Source organism: Eurosta solidaginis, chromosome 4, assembly GCF_040869045.1.
Source record: "Eurosta solidaginis isolate ZX-2024a chromosome 4, ASM4086904v1, whole genome shotgun sequence".
NCBI lineage: Eukaryota > Metazoa > Arthropoda > Insecta > Diptera > Tephritidae > Eurosta > Eurosta solidaginis.
Window position 1 is genome coordinate 3,346,266 of NC_090322.1, and position 27,423 is coordinate 3,373,688.

Genomic DNA, 27,423 nt, shown 5'->3' on the forward strand with positions numbered 1-27,423 from the left:
ATAACTTTAGGTCTATTGATATCTCTTTTTTTTTAAAAATACTGTCATCCTTTAGAAGAACATGCAGTTTAATCAGGCATTTGAAAGCCATAATTGGCATTCCCCTTTCTCTAAGAGAATTTACTTAGCATTCGCATCGGCCATATTACGGAACCCAAGACGCTAACTGACAGGATACTCTGTGCAGGTATTGATAGCTCGTTTTGTGAGGTAAGTTACTCGTTTTGTCGATATATATTATATTTTATTTTGAATCCCCGCAATAGGAGCTTCCAAAGTATCTCTTCTAGTTTTCCCTTACCCCCCCCCCCCCCCCTGATTTCATCACTGACCATTTGTCGTGCAGGACACTGCTTGAGAATGCCTGAGTCTAGTCAAGCTAGAGCCATGTTTGGCATTTCAAGGTATTCAGATCAGCGTGGGGCAGTTCGCGATCGTCTTCATTATCTTGACTCTCGGCCGGAGAACGTTATTTATTAGTATTGTCAAGGTAGATATTAATACCCTCGCACTTTTTGAAGTGGTATCCAGGAGATATCGACAGACAGCCCATCCGCGTTACGAAATAGCTCCCTGCTCAATTGAAGACACAAACGAAGTGCGCCCCATACTGAATCAGTTTTTTTTTTTCAATTACTCACTTTGCAAAATTTAGAAGTTTGTTATTTTTCGGGCATATTTTGCTTGTTTGAGTGTAATGGCAAAGATGCCGTTAAGAATATGCTATCTCAATGGTGTATTTTCTGAAGAGAAGAAAGACTGCTCTACCACAATGCAACTGGTGCTTTATTTACAGTATAGCAACTTTCAGCGCATTGGCGACAGTTGCATCCAAGAACCGGCACTGTTCAAATGTATTTCCGGAGAAGGGCGGTCGGTTTTAACTGCAGCAAGTACGAAAAGATTTAATTCATTTTTTTACAACGACATCAGATCCTCTTCATTTATGATCCTTTTACCAAAAGCGCCACTGTAAACCAGGTGTGAAGCTAATTAATAATTAAATTATCACAACAATTGAATAAAAGCTGTTAAATCCTGTCAGATTCGCAATTTTCACACTCCAGTAAGCAACGTGAAATGCAACATGGGCAACTTGCTGAAGTCCAACTTGCAAAAGCTACTTAGCAAGAACGCTAAATTAACATCAATAACGAATAGCAAGCATGCAGAAGATCAACTTCTTAACAAGAGCATATTACTACCGGGTGATCAACAAAGGAATCCGTTAACTAGGAAGCTTGTCTTCGTTAAAAAAGATACGGGCAACAAGGAGGCCACAACGCCTAAACCTTTGATCCAACCAGACATTCACAGTAAGGAGGCACTACGCCGCATGTTCGGTCTGTATCAACTATGGGGAGTATGGCATCCCGAGCGCTACGTGCTCTTCTATCGCTTATACTCTATAATACCTTTCTTTCTGCTCGGCTTTTGGCTCCCATTTTCATTTGCCGTTTCGTTTAGTCAACTCGACTTTTCAACATTGGAAATTGGTAACTTCCTTACTTCGCTACAAGTCGCTATCAACTCATTCATGGGCGCCGTCAAATATTTCGTAATGGTCTATCAATTGAGTACGCTGCGTGCTTCGGAAGCAATTATGGATACATTGGATTCGCGTTGCCGTGATGAGTCCGAGATAGCTGAAATACACAAAGTCGTGCGGCAAGGTAATGGCGTATTTACATTTGTGATTTCAGTGAATTGTCTGTACGCTACCAGCACATTTATTGGTGCAGCATTACAAGGGCGTGTGCCCTACAATTTGTACAATCCAATATTGAAATGGCGACGTTCGAGTTGGGAATTCGTGGCGGCTGGTTTTTTGGAATACTTTCTCATGTTAGGTCTAAGTAGCACTGAAGCAATATCAGATGGTTATGCACCACTTTATATTTGCATAATCAGAGCTCATATGAAAACTCTACTTATACGCATCCAAAATTTGGGCAAGAGCCCGCAACACACTTTCGTACAAAACTATGAAGATTTGAAGGCGTGCATCAAAGATCATAAGCTTTTGTTGAGGTAGGTATGAGCTCTTTTTCAGTATTTCAAACTCCTGCTGCAGCGTGTTATCCCTTTACAGTTTCTTCGATGCCATCTCGCCGATTATGTCAATAACGCTCTTTATGCAATTCATGGTCACCGCCATTATACTCGGTTGCACATTACTCAACATTCTCATCTTCGCTGTTGATATTTCGTCGCGCATCGGTTCATGCTTTTTCGTGCTCGCCGTCATTATGGAAATCTATCCGACTTGTTATTATGCTCAGTGTCTACTCGACGATAGCAACAACTTGGCAAATGTCATCTTTCATTCACGCTGGCCAGACCAAAGTTATGAATTTCGAAAATTATTGGTCGTTTTTATGCAGCACACACAGAAACCTATGGAATTGTTGGCGGGCAAATTGGTACCGGTCAATTTGGCTACTTTTGTTAGTGTGAGCGTTGTTTGGAGAATACAGCATGGGGGATATTTTTAAAAAATTGTTTATTTATACTTTCAGATTGCGAAATTCTCTTTCACTCTTTACAGTTTCATTAACGAGATGGGGCTTAAAGAGCGTTTCGAGTGAGCTGTAATGGGTTCTCAATCGGATTTGTTTAATCAGAGAGATGTTTAACGCGAGAAATGTTGCAAAATTTAGTTGCAATGAAATGATATAAACTTGCACGATTGGATTAGAAATGTAGCGCACTTGCTTTGTGAATTAGAACTATGAATAAAAGTAGCAATGACAATACTGCTTGAATCCTTATTTTGCTGGAGTGATAAATTCGGATTGACTCACATCTACACAGCACGGGATTGAAACTATAATGATTTAAGTACAATGATAGAAATCCGGCTCACAATTCGCCCTTTGAAGCAGATGAGTATACTTCCCATGAAGGCGCAGGTCACTCTGGCACAACTTTGGTCTGGAAACTGTAATAGGCTAAACTCTTGCTTATCCAGAATCCACCCCCATATACTCAATGTATGCCCTGCATGTAATGTGTTCCCCATGCAACCAAAGCACCTAAAATCCATGGTTCAACCCTATTGAAACTGCAAGTTTTCTTTGACTTCCGTTCGAGGATATCGATGACAATTTGTGAGTAAGCGCACCTATTGGCTCGAGCGAAGCATTGCTACAAGAAGAAGAAGACGAGCTAGTCACTTGGGGGTAACGCCTTGCAAAGACTTTGGGAACTGAGATGTCTTATGTCGCCTGATGACCTGGCCTGGGATATTATCTAAATGTGCGTTTACTCGAATCAGTGTGAAAACCGTATTACATTTATTTTTCACTGTCGCTAAGCTTGTAAATTATCCCGTTCCAATTTGGGGTAGAACTGCCATCCACCTGGCCAATAAACGGGCATGTGAATACAGGTATAGGTCTATTCAACGTAATTTGCAAAATTTTTGGCTTGATTACAGTCTTCCATCAGTCCACGTGTATCATATTTCAGCTGCCAAACAATTTAACCCAACCTAGCGAAAGATTCCTACTATTTTTCTTGGTATGTCTCATTCAAAACTATTTCAGTTTCCATATATGACAGAATTCAAAATGTTCGGAACTTATTTCTTGAAAATAGCTTCCATAGTAATGAATAGCCCCTGCAAAGCCTATATGGTTACGTTACCCTTGCACTTTGTCGTAGTCTTCGGTATTAGTAAGTGGCGATATGCATTTAAATTCGCACTGAGCACCTAAATCAAGAACAACAACAAAATCTGAAAAAACTAATTTTTAATTAACAAAATCACCGCCCACAATTTGTCGAATGGCATAATAGACTACAACTAAGAACCTCCCATGTATATGTGACATTTAAAACTATCAATTATTGCATAATCAATGCAAGCAAACTGAATCCTCTGTTCCACCCACCAAAGTTATTGAAATAGTAAATAGGCAATACAATTCGCAATATTATTTATACCCGCTGTACTTGTGCACAGGGTATTATAACTTTGATTGGACAACGGTTGGTTGTACAGGTATAAAGGAATCGAGATAGATATAGACTTCCATATATCAAAACCTTCAGTATAAAAAAATATTTGATTGAGCCTTGTCCGTCCGTCCGTCCGTCTGTCCGTTAACACGATAACTTGAGTAAATATTGAGATATCTACACCAAATTTGGTAGACGAGCTTATCTGGACCCAGAATAGATTGGTATTGAAAATGAGCGAAATCGGATGATAACCACCCCCACTTTTTATATATATAACATTTTGGAAAACACAAAAAACCTGATTATTTAGTAAATAATACACCCAGAATGTTGAAAATTGACGTGTGGACTGATATTGACTATTGATAAAAATTTGAAAAAATTTTTTAAAATGGGCGTGGCACCGCCCACCTGTGATAAAATCAATTTTACAAATATTATTAATCATAACGAGCCCTTCCCGCAATTTAAGTGTAACCAACAAAAAATAAATTTTACAGTAGGTTTTTTGTAATTATCTTCTGACAAAAAATAGCTACTATCATGAAATTTGGTATGTGTATAAAATAATTCTTGAGCCTACAATTAAGACTTCGGTTTTTGACCACACTGTACCGAAAGTCATGTTTTCTGTACTTACGTATTTTTTGCTGTCAGGTTGGCTCATTTTCCAAACACTATTTTGTTGGTTACCTTAAATTTTAAGTTATTCAATTATATTTTTCAGATTACATAGGGGCACATTAAAGGCGTATTTATTGTAATTTTTTAGTACATACATACATTTGAAATTAAAGGAAACTTATACAATTCCAAATTTGAACACAATATATTAAACAGTATTGTTGTAAACAAAATAATTCAGTCATCTTCGTCTGTCTCAGGCAATGTATCTATTATCTTTCCAGTATGGGATAAGCTAATATATTCATAGTGAAATTGTTTTGGTATGATATTCTTTTCGCAAAGAGCTTTTAGGTCGTTATATTTTGAAGAAGAAATGTGTAAGAAGTGATCATACAATGAACAGAACAGAAAATAACCATAGTGTAGTTTAACCAATGGAGAATTTTTTTCGAAGATAGCGCAACACAAAGACGTAAATGATATTTTAACTGAAGCTGGAAGCAAAGCTTGAGAAAAGGTTTTCCAATCTTTAAAATCCGAACTATGAATTGAAATGCATGTATAACTTTCTGGTATAGTTCTTGCGTTTGAAATAATTGTATACCATTCACTTGGAGCCCCAACATTTCTATCGCGAATAAAAGGCTCAATAGTGCTATGTATGGAGTCCACGGGCATCATGGTATTATCAGGCAACAGGTTAGTTAATTTAATGAAATATATTATCATTGCATGCACAGCTCTGTTACTGTTCTGCCCAACACAACTATCACAATATAGACTTATATCAGAAAGAGTCTCCCTTTCATCCACGATATTTAAGTATTGGAAAATTGCACTAGAAATTTCGTTACATCCACGTTTCCATCCGATTCACCCCATACAAAGCAATAACCGTTTCTTGTGCCGTTTTCGTAAACGCTTTCATTATAAAAAGCATATTTTCTTGAAAGGAAAGGGTTACGCTTTTTCCGTGTGGTGTATTCAATACTTTGTGAAGGTCGAAGCTGGCGCAGATATACGTCCCATTCTCTTTGCTTTTTCTTTGGTCCTCTAAGAAAATTACTTCTGATTTATCTCTGTCCCGTATGTGCATTTTATGTTCCTCAGTTTGTTGTAAAAGGTTTTGTGCTTCTCTGTCCGAATTCTTATACTTTTCACAAATAATACATTTGTCCTTTTTTGGCAAATGGAAGCCTGATTTGTATTTATCAAGTGCTGCGTGTAACACCTATACAAAGTTGGCACGTTTCGAATGTACTCTGGAAGATATAACTTAGTACTTTTGTTCCTACAATAGTGAGAAGAAACTGCTGGTAGGTGTTCAATGAATGATTTAAAAAGAGCCACATTTATTTCGTCAGACTTATTATGGGGAGGAGGCCTTTTTTTGGTCAGGCAAGAGGTATTTGAAGAGTTATGTTTTTTTTCTATTAAGTGTTTTCAGTAAAACGCTCCACTACTTTTAAGGCTATCTGATGCTCTCCTTTGAACGCATTTCCGGGTCATGCACGATAGAAGCCAATCTCTTGGTCGTATCTTGTTGCCTAAGCCCCAAAAGTTTTCATTTAGCACCAACCGATCTTGCTCACTAAGCTTTTCACAACACTTGTTTCCACACTTTTTACCTACGCAGGGATTTGGTTTAACTTCATACGGCTTTCGTTCCGAAGTCTTTTAGGAAGTTTTCGTTTCTTCTTTTACCCTCTTGTTCCAACGCATATCTCGTTTTCTAATTCCCCAGAATATGTTTTTTTTAGACTCAGTATCGCTATATGGCCCCAGCGAGTTATTCTTGATCGTTCATTGGTATAAAAACACAGTTTTGTTATTTTATTTTAAAGATAATATAAAATAATTAATCAACTTATTTTGTAAAAGCTCCATATTAAAATAATAAAACAATTTTATTGGATTTCACGAACTTAAGCAGAAATGATTTGTATCAAACTAAAATATATATTTTCTTCTTTTTGCAAAATGGTTGCTTAAATCATGCGTATACAGTATAATTGCAACAAGTGCTTTTGCGAACAATATAAATATACACGATAAAAGTGAAAATAAACATTACGCGTAAGATACCACAGATAAGCACTTTTGAGGTAAGCAGCAATTTCCGGTCACAAAAAAAGTAAACAAACCTCAAAATTTACTTACACTAAAATTTATTTTTGATTTAGCTTGATAACGGTATTATTCTCTATTATAAAAATTTGTGAGATTATTCAAATCATGCAAAACTATCGGTTTTCAGCAAAAAACTAATATCTGTATTTTTGTTGGTTACACTTAAATTGCGGGAAGGGCTCGATAAATCAAAAATCGTTAAACCTATCATAACAAAATTCGGCAGAGAGGTTGCCTTTACTATAAGGAATGCTTTGAAGAAAAATTAACGAAATCGGTTAAGGACCACGCCCATTTTCATATAAAAGATTTTTAAAAGGGTCGTAGACGAAAATAATAAGCTATGTCTTTGCAAAAAGAGCTTTTTTTCAATGGTATTTCATTTCCCAAGTGGATTTACATATAACAAGAAATAGGAAAACCTTAAAATTAAAAAAATGGGCGTTGCACCGCCCTTTTTATGACTAAGCAATTTTCTATGTTTCGGGAGCCATAACTCGAAGAAAAGTTAACGGATTGTAATAAAATTGGGTCACAAATTTTCCCTATAGCAGGAAATATTTCTAGAAAATTGGACGAGATCGATCAAAGACCACGTCCACTTTTATATAAAAGATTTTTAAAAGGGTCGTAGACGAAAATAATAAGCTATATCTTAGCGAAAAAGAGCTTTGTATCAATAGAATTTTACTTTCTAAATTGAATTATAACATTAAATTGGAAAACACTAAAATTTTTGAAAATGGTTGTGACACCGCCCCTTTATTGTCTAAGCAATTTTCAATGTTTCGGGAGCCATAACTCGAAGAAAAATTTACATATCGAAACAAAATTGGGTACACATATTTTCCTTATAGCAGGAAATATTTCTAGTAGAAATGGATAAGATTGGTTAAGGACCACGCCCAATTTTATATAAATGACTTTAAAAAGGGTCGCAGGCAAAAATAAGTTAAATCTTAGCGAAAAATAGTTTTGTACCAATCGTACTTTTATTGATCTGTTATATCTTTATTTTAAAATAAACAGTAGGGAAATTCCCATATCTGAAGGAAAACTGCATTATTACCCGCTCATGGTCATTGGTGTTAGCGTCTGTATTCATTTTGCTTTTTTTAAACGAAAATTAGTTCAGAATAGAAACATTTGTATATGTATTATTACACAGCCTTGTAACACTATTAAGCTCACAAAACGAACAACAACAGCATTTCAAGTGTACAGCTGGGTGTGTAATGATCGGTTTCACCCGAACTTAGATTTCCTTACTTGTTTTAGTCAAAGAAGGATATTAATGAAATCATAACAAACTCATGGGAGTTAAGCATTTGCAACTCGAACACACTACTCTTTTCGTTTCCTTTAATCCAACTTATCTGTCGACTCCCAGAAACGCCTCTAGGTATATACTAGTACACAAATAAGTAGGAGTCCATTTTACGTGCTCGTATAAAAGCCAAATCGCTTAAATCTGAACATAAAGACGTTTAAACATCTTGGCGAGATGAAGAAGCAAAAGAATGCTGAAACCGAAGATGGCAGGCGATTACTTACAATGAAGAGAATTAAAACTGCAATGCAGTTTAAGTTGAGCGACGCGAAGGAAAAATTTGACTCTCCGACGAACAGGGGATCATCGCACTTCTTTGAGGAAAATGAAAAAAAATCTGGTAGATAAAAATAACTGATGTAAAAAGCGCAAGGTTCAACGGTTGGCTGACCAAACATGCATTTTTTCTGGGTTTCTTCTTTTCCGTAGCCGATCCTCCAGTAAATAGTCAAGATGCAACCGAATATCTCTTCAAGGCTGGCTTCAGTTTGGGCATTGGTATGCCACAACGTTTTCGTATGCTGTACATATTCTATGCCATCGTCATGAAATTTTTGGTCATCATTTATTTGCCGCTCGGTTTTACACTACTTTTCTGCACCATCTCCGCGGAGGATGCTAACATTAGCAATCTGCTTACTTCTTTGCAAGTTACATTCGATGTTTACGGTGGCTCTGTCAAGTTCATTATATTGTCCTTTCTGCTATTAAAGCTACGTAAGACCAACGTTCTAACCCATCGTCTAGATAAGCGTTGTCGCGCCGCAGATGAAATTGTCGAACTACATCGCATGGTGCGCTTTGGGCAAAAAGTGGTTTTATTATTTCTCTTAAATTTTATCAGCTACGCGGTTACCACATTTCTTGGTGCCGTTATTAAGGGCCATCCACCTTATGCAATGTATTATCCTTTTCTGGAATGGCGTCGTTCTAATGTCGAGTTCTTTTTCGTTTCGCTATTCGATTTTTTCTTAATACACTTGGCTTGCATACAACAAACTATCAATGATGCCTATCCCGTGGTTTACATCAACATACTGCGTACACACATTAAAACTTTGCTTCTCCGCATAGATAAGTTGGGTACTAGTTCATTGGAGCAAAACCTTGTCGAGCTTAAGTTGTGCATTAAGGATCATCAACTTCTAATTGAGTAAGTTACAAATAATATATGCCGAGCTGTGTTCTTTTATCATATCTTTACAGACTCTACAACATCATTGCGCCCATGACCTCGATAACGATCTTTGTGCAGTTTACAGTAACGGCAATTTGTATTGGTACGGGGCTCATCAATCTTGTTGTATTTTCAAATGAATTTTCGTCTCGCGTGGGCTGTTGCTTCTTCATTATCGCTGTGGCCATGGAGATCTTTCCAACGTGTTACTATGCGCAATGTCTGATCGACGACAGCAATCAGATATCGGATGTGATTTTTCACTCGAATTGGGTCGAGCAAAGCAAGGAATATCGCCAATTGTTGATTTTCTTTATGCAACGTACGCAGCGTCCAATGTTTCTAACCGCCGGGAAGCTGTTTCCGGTAACGCTTAATAGTTTTCTTAGTGTAAGTAAGTGGGATAAGTATAATTTGAACAGATGGAAGAAAATGCTTGCATACGATGAAGCTGAGATGTTTGAAAATAGTATAGCCAAACATAGATTTTCGATAATATTTCCAAAGCTTCCGGCGAATCGTGGAAAAGCGCAAAAGTTACCAAAAACATGGAACTTTTATCTCAATAGGCAATTGGACTAAGAAAGAGGGAACAGCTCTTTGCAATTTCTACTTACATCATGAGTACTTTTAATTTAATTTCCTTTTTCAGATTGCTAAATTCTCTTTCTCACTTTACACGTTAATGGAGAATATGAACTTGAAGGAGCGGCTGGGAATGGAATAAAGTTGGATGGGCACAAAAGCGTAAAAATCGCTGAGTAGAAGAGCGCACTTCAACATAATTGTTTAATTACTAATTTTTTCCCACATGAATATAGCACTCTTGTTAGTAAAACTTGTAACGGGAAGAATACCGGAATTGAATTGGTTCTGTCAACACACAGGATATACACAAGCCCGTATGTGTGAACGTGGTCTTTGTTCATTTGAATACTGAATAAAAAAAAATAAGAAAAGTTTATATTATTAACTATTTTAATTTAAAACTGATTTCTGCACCTATTTTGCCACGATTAAATCGAGGCGAAAGTCGCCCGCCCTAGCTAATAAAACAAATATTTTGCCGAGGATATTAAGGCCGAGCTTCTCTGCTGATTTGCTGCTAATTTTTTCTACAAATTGGTAGATCTAAACTATTTTCCTGCTAGTTGTATCGTCGCTTTGGGTGCCTTTCATGAGGGTGTTGCGCCTTGCACTCACCGGCGTCACCCCAAATCGTCGACCCGTAGGTGTTTTTGCACCCTCCCTCCCTCATATAGGGGCGGAGCCTCCTCGTGGTGGCACCTGGTAACGCTTCGGCGGCTAATTCGAGCGGCGACCTTTCTTCCCACCCCCTTACCCTATCTTCCTTTCTTTTTCTCTTCCTTCCTCCTTAATGGGGTGGATCAGCTTGGTGGGGGGCACATAAATAGCCCAGTCGCTAACGTAGTGCATCGAATACCGAGCGACCTTCGATGCTATTTAGCCTTACCCGGACACCACAGATCTCTGTCCGGGCGGACCCTTCCCCTTCTCCGCTACTCGTGGGATGTTTAGTATGCAGAAAATGTTTGATGTTAAAAATAATAAGGAGGGCGGCTCTCCTAGTAAGAAGTCGACAGGAGCAAAGGGTACGGCTCAGCCGGACCTCAAGGCAGGTGAGAGGACTCCTCAGCGGTTCGCTGCCGCAGCGGCAGCCAGACAGAAAAGGGCCGAGAGATTTTCCGGTCCGAGTAGTCCTAGGGCCAGTACCTCTCATGGAGGGTGTACTGACCGGGAGGCCATCAGTGCTGCTACCGCCCCTCCCTTGGCCCCAGCAGCAGGCCCTCCACCCAGCGACAAGGGTCTGGTGGGTCGACTGCTGAGGGCCGCAAGGAGGTGGGGTAGGCTATAGGGCCAAGGGCCAATCTAGGAAGGGTAGGGCTGAGAGAGAATCCAGCCCTGGTTTTCCGAAGGCCGGTACCTCTCGGGGAGGGGCCACCGGCCGGTAGGCCTTTGGGGCGGCTGCCGCCCATTCCGTAGCCACCAGCATGGCTGCCACTCAGCGCCAAGCGTCTGGCGGTTTGGCTGCTGGGGGCTCCAGGGATGTGGGGGTGGCTGGCTCTAAAGTCAAGGGACTGAAAAAGCCAAGTCACCAAGACAAACGCTGGGCTGCCCTGATCCTGCGCAGGAATGCCTGCTCACCGATAAGGGAGGGGGATGTTTCTGCGGGGGACTGGGCGAAGGCGCAGTGTGATATTGTTTGGGCGAGACAAATTTTGCCGGAGTTCAGGCTGGACTGGGTCGAGAGTGATGAAACCTCGAAAAGGGCCAAGACGCAGGGAGGCTGGACGCGGTCTTTCGACGAAATTGCCAAGGATCGGCAGATCAATGGCGTTATAGACGAGAGCAGCGAAGATGGCAGGATCCCGAAACAATGGAAGTGGATTGAGGCCGTGCTCGCTACAGTGGCCGTTAACGTTAAAAAAGACAACCCTGGTCCACCGCCTTCTTATACCGATGCGGGGTGGTTCCAGGGCAATGTCAAGCTAATTGCCTGTGACGACGCCAGGTCGGTGAAGCTCTATAAAACCGCCGTCAAGCTGATAGGTGAGGTGTATCCGGGCGCGCCTTAAGGGAGTGGAGGCGCGTGCTATCCCCTCACGACCAAGGGCTAGAGCCTGGGTTCCAGTGACGCCAATGGACCCAGCTGACATCCTGGAGCTGCTCCAGGAGTACAACCCGGGTCAACCGACTAGAGGTTCACGCCGGTCACTTAATCGGCGGCGGCGGCGTAGGCTCTATTATATACCGGCGGCGGCAGCGTGACCGGCGTGCCGACAAAGTGATCGGCGTAAACCTCTTAATTGAATGGCTGGACTTCAGAGTATCACATTTTCCACAACTAATGAATATGGAAATATACTGCTGAATTCAATGGTACGAGTATGTTCGACGATCTGGAACAATATCATTAACTTGCGGATGAGTATCTGGGAGGCTTGTAAAGCGAAAATTAAAAAAAAAATATTTGGAAAGGTTTTGTTTATAAGTATTTAAGGAAATCGACGTTTCGGCCATGTCGGAAAATTCCGCGGTTTTTGCCTCAAAATCTCGCGGATCGTTCAAACAATTTCGGGAGTAGCTCCTTGCAGAGAAAGGGAGAAATACTTAAAATGGTCACACTTTTGTAGCTCAGTTTTACCGAAGGAGATGTTCTGTGCTAACTCTAATACCCATCGTCGGCACGATTTCTTTAAATCATTTGTGGCTACATGCTGGTCACGCACAAAGGCGACTTACGGTTGCTATCAATTTTCTGCCAATAGTCATGACTCTCGTGGCACAGTTTTAACGATTAGCATTAGTCACTTTCCTCGAAGCTCTAGGTGTAGCTCCGAAGACTTTCTGGCGGATGTTTTTGTCGCGCTATGCTTCCGAGCTACACCAAAATAATATGTACCTTGAAATGTTAGGGAGTATTTATTCGGCCAAGGATGCCGCCCTCGAAATCATAAGCAGTCTAAGTCTATATAATTGGGTAACACATGGGTGAAAATCATATAATCCTTGGCGCATCTACGTAATTTAAACTTTACAAGGACCGTGGATAAAAGTCGATACATTGACCTCAATAGTCTGTAATGTACCATGTCGGATCGCCAGATGTTACAGCGGCAGTGCAATGTTATACGGGCGTGCATGCTAGTTGGACCTGGTCTAAGCTCTTCGGCTGGGGTGGATACTTGTATAAACTATTCACACTGCATACATACATAAACATAATTTTCATGCACTTGATTTTCTTTTAATATAAAATCCTAATATAAACAACAGCAAATTACACATCGGACAATAATCACAGACAACGCAGAATACCAGATAAGCGGACGGACGCATGGAAAATTGTTTCCTACGGGGAACGTAAATTGTAGCGAAACAAGACGACAACAGAACGACAAGAATGGAACTGCATCATGGAGACTCAGATGTTATTCAGTCTCCGCTCTCTCCCTTCCCAACCATTCTACGAGAGTACACCATCTCTCCCGTCCCAACCTAATATAAGAATCAGCGCCTGAGATCACATAGTTTTATACCACTTACACTTTATTCATTTTAATTAAAATTCATTATCGTTACATAACAAAGTATATTGTTTGCAGTGAGAGGAATCGTTTAATATTCTCTCTCAATGCACTAACACTTAAGCAAAACGAATTCAAACATTTAACGAACTCGAACACATATGTGTAAACGAACTTACACATGCAAATTAAATACAGGAAAATTACCGAAGAGCAAGCGAGAATAAAACCGTCTATAACACTTTCGAACAATTTTATTGAAGTATATGTATGGATGTGCAAAATCAATCAGTTCACTTACCAAAAGGAACAATCGACAACAAAAACAAACACGCCAAATATACAGCGATACGATAGAAGCAATGAAAACTCAGCAAAGAGATTTTGTATTTTGCACAACACACATACACCACAACCAGTCTTATAACCCTTATGTACGTACCTTTATTAACCCTTGATGATCCCACGTTGTTTGCGCAAACAGCAGGTCCTCACTGGAAATTTGGTGGAATTTTGTTATGTATACGCTATATTCCCGCTTTACACCGTGACAATTGTGAATATACTTATGTACTTTTTAGGCAAAAATATTCAAGAATTTAAAACAAAAAAAAAAACTAAAGAGCCGAACTCGAAATTTGTTTGAGCTTATTCCAAAAAAAATTACGCAAAGGCGTTTTTACCTTACGAACATAAAAAAAATTATTTTAGAAAGATTAATTCTTACAGAAATAGATACATGTACATATATGTATCTACGTTGATACTATGTGCGTAATTTTATAAAAATGAAGAAATATAGAAATATAAGTATGATGAAATGCCGGAGATTTATGTTGTATGTCTGGTTGTAAATTGGTAGTCAATATAGCTGTAAACAAATACGTGAACGGATTTCGGAAATCCGTATTGTAAGTTAGGTATTGCTATGGTTTAAACTGATGCAGATGTGTATAGTTGTAAAGCTAAGTATTCAGCTGAGGTAACTTGTAGATAATCCAAGAAGGTATTGTACAATGCACGAGTTATTGTGAGGAAAAAGTACATATATGGTAGGTGAAGCCACTAAATTTGGCTGAATTGGAGCACCTTCTTCAGCGAACCACCCTCATAAGGGAGTTGGCCATATTCTGCTGAAAATTACTTAACGCCACTTTATTTGTACTTCCTTTTTGGAATATATATATAGCGTTTGTTTGCTTGCAAACAATTTAAAAAATTTTACTTGTGCACTTTAAAAACTTTCCACTTTCGAATATATTATTCATTGAAACTTCTTACACTGAGATGTGTTCTTTGGCACGACTTCGAACAAAATGGACGAGTCTAAGCAAACGTTAATCAGGCGTCACTTTTAAAATTGTATGCAATTCGTTCTTATTTTGCTGTAATGCTCTAAATGTGTTCGCCTTCCATGACATATAACTAATTATATGACAGGAATGCCTTTTCTGTACAGTGGAGGTAAAAATTATTAAACCTGCCTAGGATTCAAACATAGCACACATCACAAGTCTTCGTTTCCGGCCTTATGATATAAGAGCTCATTATGGATGACCTCCTTCAGTTTTTAGACTAGTTCGACTATCATCTACGTCAGGATAGTAGAACACCCGGTCATTTGTTCGACTGCCTTGAGAAAGCTTTTCCTTCACCACTTTGAGTGTTCTTGCGAAGCACAAAGCCTAATCTGGTTAAAAAATGTGCCTACGTATTCACATTTGTAACAGGAGCCATCACGTGCTGGTCATATTTAAACATGGTTGATAGGCTATATCCAATGTGATTCACTCCAAGGGACTAGTTGGGAATAGGGCCACCACCTTAAGGATGTATCAAACCGGGAGACTTGGGTGTTGAACGATGAAGTGTGAAAGTCAAAATAAGATTTCAGACGCTATTTTATAGCTAAGAAAATAAAGTGATTTTTCAAAACCTTCTCATACGTGTTGAAGATACATATATGCAACTTAAGCGTGAGCTGAGAATCATTTCAAAGGAGAATTTAAACCACTAGAGCCTACTAAAGGATTTTGCATCACTGAATTTGCTTATTCTTGGATTGGATTTTCATAACTGCCAGTGATGCGCATCCCTTTATACCCCTTTCGACCATATGGGACCAATTTTCGAGAAAACAAAATAAATGGCCACTCTTAAAAGAGTAGAACATATAGTAACGCGCCGAACGCCGCAGCCGCCGCGCCCATTTTTTTCGACATTCGGCGGCGGCGTGCGAAAAATGACGCAAATCGGCGGCGTATATCTCTACTAACGACCCAGAACTGGAAGGTGGTAATCGTGGAAAAAACTGAACGGGCCACGATGCAGATAGTCCTGCTGCTCGACTGTGCTATCGTCGAAGCGTTGAAAAGGCAGGATTTCAGGGTAAGCCTTAAGGTGTATAAGGCTGACGTCGAAGCCTTGGTAAACCTTGAGTCTCGTACGGAGGTGGTTAACCAGTGAGGACGAGATGCAGGTAGACCAGGGCGAAGAAACTGGTGGCGACGCTTCGTCAGGCTCGGGCGGAAGCTTGGCTCTCAGAGGATTGTACTCTGAGGGTTAGCTTCTGGGGGATGGCGATTCGGACGCGACGCTCACGGAGGAGAGCGCAAACAAACCGTGATTCGGGTCCTTCAAATAAACCTGCATCACTGCAAAGCAGCATCAGCCGCACTCCTCCTGCACCTTTCATCAGGTTCGGTAGACATCGTACTAGTCCAGGAGCCGTTGATCACTGGCAATGGGATCTGTGGTCTGCGAACACCAGCGTATAAGCTCTATAGCGCTCAGGAAAAGGGTAAGCCTCGCACATGTATATTGGCTGAGTCTACTCTTAATGTTTTTCTTCTAGCCAATTTTAGCGACGGGGATCAGACAGTGGTTTGCGTCAAGGTGCTAGGGAGGAGCTTTATACTTGCTTCCTTCTACCTAGCGCACGATCACCAAGTCTCACTACCACCGGATAATTTCAGGGAGTTCGTGAGAGCAGCAAATCCACGAAATGACTTCATCCTACTCGGAGGCCATGCCAATGCTCACCATGCCCAGAGGGGCAGCAGTGATACAAATGACCGAGGTGAGTCTTTATTTAACTATCTTTTAGGCACTAATCTAAGAATATGTAATAGAGGAAATTACCCCACTTTCATTGCGAGGAACCGCGAAGAGGTCCTTGACATAACCCTGGTCACAGACTCTTTCAGTGACCTGATCGTTTCATGGAGAGTTCTAAAGGGGCACTCCTTTTCTGACCATAGATATATAAGCTTTTCTATATCACAGGCGCACACAAGTCCTATGTACATACAAAATATTAGAAAAACGAACTGGGGCTACTATAAGAAGATAATAGGTAAAAAGCTGTCTGAAGAGGTGCGAGCCCCAGAGAGCGAGGAGGAGCTGGACGTGATTGTAAATAATTTCAGTCAAAAATGTAATAATGCTTTAGATAGGGCTTGCCTGACTAAAAAGGTTATTGAAACTCACAAACCACCATGGTGGTCGTCCGATCTTGATAAGCTTAGGAAGTCATGTAGCGCGGCCTTTAATAAAGCAAAGCATGACGGACATAAATTCTCATGGGCTGCTCATAAAACGAAAATAAATATATATAAAAAAGCAATCCGAAATGAAAAGCGGTCCTCCTGGAGGAATTTCTGCGGCAGAATTGAATCCACATCCGCGGCCTCCTGGTTAAGGAAGGTGCTATCGAAATCACCAACTCAGCTAAGTTGCGTCCAAAAGCCGGATGCGCACTGGACGGACTCCAGCGCTGAAACCATAAACTTGCTTATGGATACACACTTCCTGGCAAGCGCGGGACGTTTCTTCAAATATTTTTGGCGGAGGGTCACCTAATGATGAGCTAATAAGCGAAATCACAGATGATAAAAGGATTAATTGGGCTTTACAGACCTTCAAGCCCTATAAATCGCCGGGGCCGGATGGAATTTTTCCGGCTCAGCTACAGTATACTGCCGAACTTATAAGACCCTGGATAAAAAGCATGTTTATAGGTTGTCTTAGGCTCAATTACGTACCAGCATCGTGGAGATAAGTCAACGTGGTCTTTATCCCCAAGGCAGGGAAACCCTCCCACTCTAAACCAAATGATTATAGGCGTATAAGCTTATCTTCTTTTCTGCTTAAAGCACTCGAAAGACTCCTAGAGGACTACATCAGAGGATGATTGAGCCATCGCTTCTTTCACAAGCTCAACATGCCTATACTAAGGGCAGGTCAACTGACACGGCCTTGCACTCACTGGTATCCGTTATCGAAAGTTCACTTGACCTCAAGGAATATACACTGGTGGCATTTCTAGATATAGCGGGTGCCTTCAATAGCGTTCTCCCGGAGGCCATCACCTCGTCGCTGACCGATCTGGGGGTTGACACGTGCCTGGTGGAGTTTATATACAATCTGCTTACGCCTAGGCAGATTAAAACTGAGCTAGGTGGACGCGTGATCCGCAGACCGGTCGGCAGAGGCACTCCACAGGGCGGCGTTCTCTCTTAGCTACTTTGGGTGGTTACTGTCAACCAACTACTACGCCTCATGGAAGCAGAAGGTCACCAAGTGATTGCGTATGCAGATTAAATCTGCGTCTCCATGCGTGGGAAATTTCCGCAAACTCTTTGCAACCTAATGGAAGGGGCACTATCCAAAATTTCGCACTGGGCAACAGCCACAGGTTTGGAAATCAACCCGGATAAAACCGAGCTTGTTCTCTTCACGAGGAGGTACAAAGTACCAAATCTAACACCGAGATGAATTGGGGGTACGTTTTTAGCGTTTACTGATCAAGACAAGTATTTGGTAGTCATTCTGGATAGGAAGCTATTATCGAGTGATCATATAGTGGAGCGATCCAAGAAGGCAGCAGCAGCGCTGTTCACCTGCAAGAGAGCAATTGGCACATCCTAGGGATTCTCCCCTAAGGTGGCCTACTGGATTTACACAGCCATTGTGCGCACGATTATTCTTTATGGTGCCTCGGTCTGGTGGGGTGCCCTAGATAAAAGTACCTATCTTAAAATGCTTCAAAAGGTGCAACGGAGTTCGGAGCTCTGCATTACCGGGGCTCTCGGCTTCACTCCGTCTGAAGCACTCAACACAATGCTATACCTTCCACCTCTTGACCTGGTGGCGAAGGAAATAGCGGTCATCGCCGCGCTACGCATAAGGGAAACAGGTCTCTGGTCAAATGGATCTATTGGACACGCAACAATTCTGCGCACGAAAGCCCCAATCCAAATACCGGTACGCACTGACTACTGCACACCAAAGAACGTCTTCGTTAAAAATTATAGTATATATATACCATCGCGACAAGACTGGAATACCAGACAACATACGGTACCGGGTGCCATCAACATATTCACGGATGGTTCTAAGCTTGGCGGGAGGGTGGGAGCAGGCCTTTTTTCACTGGATCTGGGTCTAGAGGTCTCTTTTCGCCTACCAGATCAATGTAGTGTTTACCAAGCGGAAATGATGGCAATACACAGGGCTGTGCATCATTTCGGGTATATGCCTAAGGATGGTAAACGGGTGTTTATTTTCTCAGACAGCCAGCCCGCATTTAAGGCCCTGGACTCATTCCTCGACAACGCAAATTCAGTCACGGAATGCCGCAGATCTCTTAGCGAGATGGCTCAGCACTTCAGTATCCGCCTTATATGGGTACCTGGGCACAGGGATATTGAAGACAACTGCAGAGCAGACGAGCTGGCCAGAAGAGGCACCACCATAGCCTTCCGGTAATTGATTCAGTAGGTATACCCATGTCCACTTTAAGGCTTCGTGTGAACATAACCACTATAAGAATTGCAAATGGACTATGGTCAGCCATATCATCGTGTGAGACATCCAGCCTAACCTGGCCCTCATATGACAAGGGGCGCACAAGAGCGCTTCCGATTTTAAACAAATCAGTTCTATCGTCCCTGATAAGGGTTCTAACAGGGCATTGTTTAATAGGCACGCATGGTGCTAGAATGGGAGTAACGACCTTCGACTATTGTCGCAGCTGCAGATGTACAGAAGAGAAGGAGAGTATCCAGCACCTCCTCTGTCATTGTCCAGCGCTTAGTAGGCGTAGGTTGGCCATCCTTGGTAAACCTTTTCTAAATGACCTTGCTGAGGTCTCTAGCTATGAAGTCAAGGCTCTAGCAAAATATATAAATTCCACGAAGTGGTTTGACCCGCTTTAGGCAGGGTACGGCTCCTCTTTGAGACTGTAAGGAGTATTACAATGGGCCCATTGGTGGCCTAGGTAGTGAGCTGTTACCATAGTGTCAAGCTCAGCCCTCGCAACCTAACCTAACCTATCGTCGCTTGATTCGGGGAACTTCGGCTAGTTAGGGCAGCACACTGCCTTTTTACCATAGCGACAGCCATGAGGCGGGAATATATACCATTAAGGTATTGCATTCGATTAAGTTATTACTAGGACATATTTTACCACAAGCTCATATCAATAAAAAAGGCTTGTCATACAACGTAAAATACGATTGCCGTTCGTTTAAACTACAAAGTGACAATTAAATTGACTAATAAGTGAAAGCGACGATGCGACGATTGTAAATTTGAGATTCAAGGCAATTTTTTATGTCAGTCATTTTGATCTACTGAAAACCAAGCAATAGGATAGTGTCATGTTTCAACACGATATTATTAGCTTCACTCATATGTGTGTAAGTTTGTAAGTGTTTTATACCAAACTAGCTGGCCCGGCAGATGTTATCCTGCCCGGTAATATTCCTTCCAGTGCTTTACAAACTTTTCCTGGAAACGGAAGCATTTGTCATTTAGAAGCCCCTATAAAAAATTCCGCACCTCGATTCCTATCTCAAGCTTTACCTCTCCGTTCGCTTTCTCCCTCTTTTCTCCTTTAAATATTTCTTTATTTTTCCTTTTTCTTTCCCCTTCCTATTCATTTCCCTTTTCCATTTCCCTTTCTCTTTCCCTTTTTCTCCCCTTTTCCTTTCCCCTTTTCCTTTCATTTAGAAAAGAGGTGTGGCACCCCCCAATTTAACGCCTTCAGATAAACTTCAAGGATAATAAAACACAAATAGTTCAAATTTAAATGTTATTTATTTGAACGGAATTGAAATCAGTAGAGAGCCATATGATGAACAATGTTTTTTGTTTTGTTTTCCGGCGCAAAAACAAACAACGAAGACAGTTTCCCAACACGCGAACAGGCAACGTGCAGCTGACCGTGCGAAAAACAGGGAAATTCTAGATCAATCCCACAGACTTCCAACGATTGGCATTGCGATTTATTGTCATCGCAAAAGCCAATCGAACGGGAAACTGAATCCGCTTGAATTGGAATGAAAGATCAGATGGAATAATCGGAATTCGTGGGATAAGGACTTCCTCTCCCTTGAATTTGCCCTCGATGATCGTAGCTTGAATCACATTTTTCATCAGTTTCTTGACGGACAACCGCGTACCGTTGCAAAATTTCGGATGATTCAGATTCCGCAACGTGATTATGATCGATCCCTCTTTCAATTTTAAATTATGCGGCGGAGTTCCTGGCACATCAAGCGAGTTCAAAAATTCTGTTGGATAGTTTGTCGCTTCATCCTCGTCGGGCACGCTGTCAACGGATTTGTACGAATGCAGTTCTCCAGCTATTTGACTTTGAATAATCAAATTCAAGCTATCGACGTCCTTATTCTTCGCTGCAAGTATTGCCCGTTCACTAATCCAATCGAAATTTTTATAATTTTGTGCAATGCCGGGGAACACTTTGGTGATGAGTTCTTCTTTCGACGATGTGAACTCGCAAAAATTTGCCGGGAACGATATTAATCCAGTGGAAACATCAACAGGTATTTGGACATTGCCAAGCGCCAGCAGTTGTCTCGAGAATTCAAGAGCCGATGAGTCGTTCTACAACGCAACTCTCATGTTCGTGGTCAATTTCAACTTCTTGACATGCCGCCACAAAGACGACGATTTCAGGCATGCATTAAGTTCATCGGCAGCAGTAGATTTCGGGATGACAGGTAACGTTTGGCGAAAATCTCCGGAGAGCAATATCATAGCCCCGCCAAATTTTCTCGAATCACCTCGTAAATCCTTCATAGTTCGGTCAACTGCCTCAAAAGCTCGTTTATGCGACATCGTGCATTCATGCCAAATGATGATTTTGCATTCTCGCATCAATTTCGCTGTCGCTGAATTCTTGGTCATTGTGCACGTTGGCTTGTCTACCATGAGTAGATTCATCGGCAGTTTTAAAGCTGAATATGCAGTTCGACCGCCTTCCAACAATGTGGCAGCAATGCCAGAGGAAGCAACAGCCAACGCAATTTGAGATCTTGCCTGAATTGTAGCCAGAATCAAAGAAATGACGAATGTTTTTCCCGTCCCATTGGGAGCATCGAGAAAGTAAATGCCTCCCGTTCCATCGTCAACAGCCTTCATCAGGGAACCGTACACGTTCTTCTGCTCTGCATTCAACAGCTGCATATTTGTTCGGACTCTTTCGGCCAGCTCATCTCGATCATAGTCTTGCTCCCGTTGCAGCTCCCGATTGAATGCATCGTTTATCGAACGATTTGGCGCTGGCATTCCCAATGTCGACACCAGACTGACGCACATGAGGATGCACATGTCTTCGATCAGAACTAACGCTTCGTAGCGCATGTCATCATTAATTTGAAGATCGAAATTCAAATTTGTCATGCGATATCTGCGTAAAATGTCGTCAGCCATTTCGTCCTTATATTTGACCCACAATAGGGTCGGGTCCGATGGATGACATGCGGCTATGATGATCGCAAACAATGTACGAATTTGATTCGCTGGCGAAGAAACATTTGCATCGGAGAGAGTGGGAGAGCACACCATCCACAGTACGCAGGGAATCGAAGGATGTAGGGCCTCTGATGTTAACCAAAAGCAAGCGAAGATAGAAGCATTCGTCTTGGTGTCGATGAACTGTGTATATTCGTCCGAGAACATCGGTGGAATAGACATCAGTAAAGCCCGTAACAACATTTCCTTTTTTACGGCGTTGAAACCTCTTTGATGCAGCGTTAAATGTATAATAGCGTGGCATTTCCGAATATAGTAAAGTCCATGCGAACGGATCGCTTTCGCATGTCGAAAAGAAATTTGTCAACGTTGTAGCTTGTGGCTGTTCTGCTCTTTGCGCTGCATTTGCGTCCGTAAAGTAGACACGCTGGCCGTTCTCCAAGTGTACTGCCAAATGTACCACAGTCGGGTGACGTTCATGAATCGGAAACGAAAACAGCCGCCATATTGCCTCGTTACAACTCACGTAACGTCCAAGTTGAAATTGCGTTACCTCGTCGTTTGCATTGGGTTCGACAATGCCAAATACCGCCATGTCGCTCCCTTTGTTCACATATTTGCAAACGTATTTGATGGATTTAATGGAATTGCAGTACTCAACATTGCAGTGAGTTGAGAACGTTTTCGACAAAAGCGGACAATATGGAACGATCCAGCGGTTATCGACGATGACATTGTTTCCTTTCACTTTCATCACGATTGATTTGCCATTGTTATCTGTAGAGCGACGCCGATACAATGGATATCCGTCGATTCCAGAGACGGTGTCAGCCACCAACAGAGGGGGGAAACGCTTTGTGCAATTTCCGTTTTCCATGCACGGCGAGTCTGGATTGTGGACTCCGCAAGGCCCATGGATCATGTTCGTTGTCACAACGGAATACAGCTCCGGATCAGTTTTTGGATCTGGGTTTTCGGCCGAAATGATCGAATCAATATCATCTGGGCGGATCGTGTCGAGCATCCAAAGCAAAATGTGGGCATGTGGTAAGCCACGTTTCTGCCATTCGACCGAGTACATCCAACAACGGATTATTCCAAAAACCTTATGCTTAACGATGTAATCCATGAGTACCTTGATCTTTTGTATGAACACTCGTGCAATGATTTCATGTCGATCGCTGGATGTTTGTCCTGTCAGCAAGAGATTCGTAATTTCAGGCCATTTCGGATTGCAAGTGAACGTGATGAATAAATCCGGCCGTCCGTAATTCCGCACATACGTCATCGCATCCTGAGCGTACTCATGCATGTGGCGCGGGCTTCCAACGTAAGTAGCTGGAAGAATGGTCAAACAACTGATGTTGGTTGCATCTCCTTCAGTAGCCAAGGCATCACGCAAGTGTATGTATTCATCTGTCCGTAACTTGGATTAATTGAAACGAATGAAATTGAGGCGCTCCGTTTCGACCTTGACGTACATGTCAACGCAGTACTGTTGAAACAACCGGCGATATCTCAACAGATGATTGTCAACATCGCGCCGAATCATCAAACGATAAGCATAAAAATTCATTGAGCTGGCCTTCTTATTCGTTTCTTATCCTGAAATATGAATTCGAACTCGGTTGCAAAATAAAATAGAAGTGATGACTTGTAAACAAACCTGTCGTTCGATTAACCATCTTTATATTGAAGTGATATCCATCCTCTCCACGACAGAACATCAACAGGTATTGAAGTGAATCATAAGACCGATGCGTCTCGTAAACGCGCTTCAATTGTCCACCATCCCGACGGTAAAGTACAATATCGCGTGATTCCTTATTCTCGCCAACAATCACCACTGGGACTTCATTGATAGTGGGAGCATTGAATTGTCTAGCATGGCCTCCAGCTGGTCTTTTGTCTGCTCTAATAATGATTTTGCGGTCGTCTGAAGGCATCATATCCAATGGTGTTTTGAACAATCTGACCAATTCATTATGCTCATGCAGAAGATTTTGTAATTGTTCGATCATTTCACGTTTAGTCGCAGTAAAAATTGCACAACGCTAATCTAGTTCAATTGCCGAATCACCAACGAAATAGATCTGAAGGAACTTATGATCTTCGTTCGGCAGTGGTAACAAAGTCCCGCTCGATGGTGAATTTGCCCTTGAATCTGAATGTTTGGAAGCAATTTCGAAAAAATATAACAATAATTGTTCATGTTTTGATAATAATGGGACATCATTACCTTAAAAGTGGAATTGTAGCCGGGTACATCAACAACTTGGGCTCCAAATGATGTCATTTGAAAGCATCCGTTATATTTTTGTGTATTCTCTAGAAAATGTATTTCCATAGAGTAACGAATACAATGGCTCTGGGGGGTGGGTTAAAACGGGTAATTTCACTTTGCCACCAGCGCAGCATAAGCCGGAGGTTTCTGATTGAAACTTCAAAGCATTGCAATGCTGGCATACGACAGGCAATGAGCCGATATCAACGCAGACCGTTTGTGGATGTGATACGCGATATATGACTATCCGAAATCAGAAAAATAAATCGATGAACACGAAAATCAGGAAACTCGAATCAATTGCAGCAAGAAAAATAGCACATTTGTTTAATAAAAAATGACAATGAGAAAAGTGTACCTGTCAAATTACGCTCAACCTAAGCACAGCGCCATCTGTTATTTATCCCTTTAATTTCTCCACTCAAAGTGCAATTTTATCACAGTGTCAGGGTGTGGGTGTTCCCCGCGTTGGGCGTACCTTGGCCCGCTCGAGTGGTACGGCCGAACTCCCAAGTCAATGGCAAAAGTACCTAGAAAGACGAAATAAAAAGGTATGCAAAAGTAACAATCCTTAGATTCATTTTTCGAAGCAAGTGTACTTCCCGTAAACTCGACATCCCAAAGTCCCAACATCCCGTCCTCTATGCCTCAAAGCCGGAGCCTCCTAAGATACACACTGAAATAAAAATAAAGAAAGAAAACAAAACACTTTAATTATTGAGGGCATGAAAGCGTAACACTTATCTAAGTGCACAATTTTTTTGTGTTGGGTAACGAATCACTCAAAATTACAACAACCATATGAAGTTCTTTCTTCAATTTCTTCCGCAAATATCTCGTAGCAGATATAAAATTTTTGAGTTCAGCGTTCGGACCCGTGATCCTGGATCCAAAGCGCGTCTGCGGGCACATACTCACGATATTTCTTGGGCGAGTCATAGCACCTGTGAGCTAAAGTCAAGAACCACCGTAGCTGCTTCTACAGGCAGTCCAGACGCATACTCTCGGGTAAGAAAAGGGCACCACATGAAATGGGGTCTTGTTTTTTTTTAAATTCACTTCACCACTGAGTGTAAGTAGAAATAATTACACAAAAATAGCAAAAGGTAAAACATTTCGATTTATCACGCACGTAAAAATGTAAACAAACGAGAAACGTCAAACACGGGGTATGTTCACAATAGAGGAACTGGCAAAAGCTCTTTTCCAAGGGTTGCCAGATGGTAGCCATAGGGTAGCTCCGAGCGTGGTGAGTACAGGAAAGGGATGGATATAGGTTATTATGGTTGCGGTCGAGATTAAGGATGATAATAGGAAAACGGCACAAGAAAACGGTGTATCTGCTATGTTGTTATCTATATAAGGGGGTGTGACTGTAGAAAAGAGATCAGTCCAAAAGTCTATTGCACCAATTCGTCTGTGCTGCGCGGTCCGTCATCGTACAAAATAAGTACCTAATGTGTAGTTAGAGTGTATTTCCCTGTGCGCGTAAAAGTAAAGCGAATTATAAGAGTGAGATTGTGTTTAAAAAAAAGATCCGGTTTAAAGAAAAAAAAAGAAAAAAAAAACTTGTTTTTTTTTAAAAGGCTTTTGGCCTTATAAAACCTATCGGGTCCGTCGGTAAAACAATTCAACCAACGGCATAATGGATGTGGAATAGATTTTATGAGGGTAAGTGCCAGATTTTTAATTTTTTTTTTTAAATTTTTTTTGTTAATTCCCTTTTCTTATTGCGCCATTTGGGGTTCACGCAACCCCATTGTCGACTTCGGTCATGAAATTTTCCGGGTTTTAATCGCCCCCCATTTTAATTTTCTTCTTTTTTGAAATAATCATCCCTTTTTTGTTGTAAAATTTTCTGGATACATTTTAATTGTGTCGGAAAAATCTAACCGCTTTTTTTTCTTGTCTTTCTTGTTTCATATCCCTACTTAAAAACTAAAGTTTTCTTCGGTAAAAGTAATCCTCATAATGTTGAGCGCGTATTTTTTTTGGAAGATTTTTGTTTTGGTGCTATCAATTTTGCTATTTTGTTGGTGTCATAAACACCCTAATAAAAATGCGTGAACGCCAAAATTGGCGTGAAATACCTCCATTAGCCCATGTAAGTCGAGCTGATTGGTATTTTTCTATTCCTCTAGTGGGAATGCCATCTGGTCACCGCGGATGACGAAAGCTCCAACAGCGCCAGGGAAAATTATTTATTACATTTTACCGGACATTTATGCGTTTCATGTATGCAGTTATACTGGTCCCCATACCAATCACCTATATTTGAAAACAACTATCCCCATATGTTATCTGGTTCCGGCAGTCGAGACTGCAAGCAATATATATATACCCTTAACAACATTAACAACTCGAGATCGACGAGAAGCGGCAGTAATAAGAGGAAGGCGTTTGCAGGGATAATTGTAGTCTAGTTTAGGTGTTTTTTTATATATATAGTTTGTTCCTGTATGTAGTAAATCTCGTATAAGTTTGAACCTTGCCCAATGTAAATGCACCTATAAGGCACTACAAAGGCACTCCAAACGGAGAAATTTAAGGAAATACGTTTTTTTTGTATCGTGCAGTGGCCGATAAACCCTGCAACAAACCCCTGAACTCCCTTGAGAGCGCTCTTGTAGGTAGGCATTAGGGTGGTTTCTCGGATAATTTTTTGAAGTGGCTCCGATTGAGCCCAACAGCGTTTGGATGAACTTTGGTGACCAAGTAGGCCTTGAACAAATTGCCAATCTCTGATTGGAAAACACTTGTAGGGTATATCCCATGATGGAAATGGGTGTAACATATATAAAATTATTCCTGTTTGAGTTATATACATGCTAATGGATAATATTTTTTTTTTCTTTGCCAAAATTAGAATAATCGAAAGACTGATTTTTTTTGTAACATTGTATTTTTTTTTAATGCTTCCGTTACATGTACATATGTCTTATTTTTTTGGTACAGTGTCGTATATCGAACATTTTTTCAGAATATATACATACATACCGTTTTAAGTTTTGAAAGTACGTATATGAATCTATATATATGTAGGCATACACCGTTCGGTAATCTATTTTTTTTTTGAAAA

The 27,423-nt window shown here is 41.1% G+C and overlaps 4 protein-coding genes across 5 annotated transcripts in view; 2 read left to right on the forward strand and 2 right to left on the reverse strand.

Annotated features, from left to right (window-relative positions):
* The window catches only part of sdt (stardust), a 449,266-nt gene that overhangs the window by 409,383 nt on the left and 12,460 nt on the right, over positions 1-27,423 (reverse strand). The window lies entirely within an intron of this gene.
* On the forward strand, positions 1,088-2,642 carry LOC137247536 (odorant receptor 59b-like). The gene is made up of 3 exons (XM_067778521.1): positions 1,088-2,031; positions 2,093-2,453; positions 2,520-2,642. The coding sequence occupies exons 1-3, from the start codon at positions 1,088-1,090 to the stop codon at positions 2,586-2,588; spliced, it is 1,374 nt and encodes a 457-aa protein (XP_067634622.1). The 3' UTR covers positions 2,589-2,642.
* Positions 8,497-9,957, forward strand: LOC137247550 (odorant receptor 42a-like). Its single transcript, XM_067778536.1, has 3 exons — positions 8,497-9,206; positions 9,260-9,620; positions 9,883-9,957. The coding sequence occupies exons 1-3, from the start codon at positions 8,554-8,556 to the stop codon at positions 9,955-9,957; spliced, it is 1,089 nt and encodes a 362-aa protein (XP_067634637.1). The 5' UTR covers positions 8,497-8,553.
* On the reverse strand, positions 20,426-24,629 carry LOC137248686 (uncharacterized). The gene is made up of 3 exons (XM_067779600.1): positions 24,300-24,629; positions 23,727-24,224; positions 20,426-23,665 (listed from the first exon to the last, which is right to left on the reverse strand). Exon 3 carries the CDS (start codon positions 23,370-23,372, stop codon positions 22,026-22,028), a length of 1,347 nt encoding a protein of 448 aa, XP_067635701.1. The 5' UTR covers positions 23,373-23,665; positions 23,727-24,224; positions 24,300-24,629; the 3' UTR covers positions 20,426-22,025.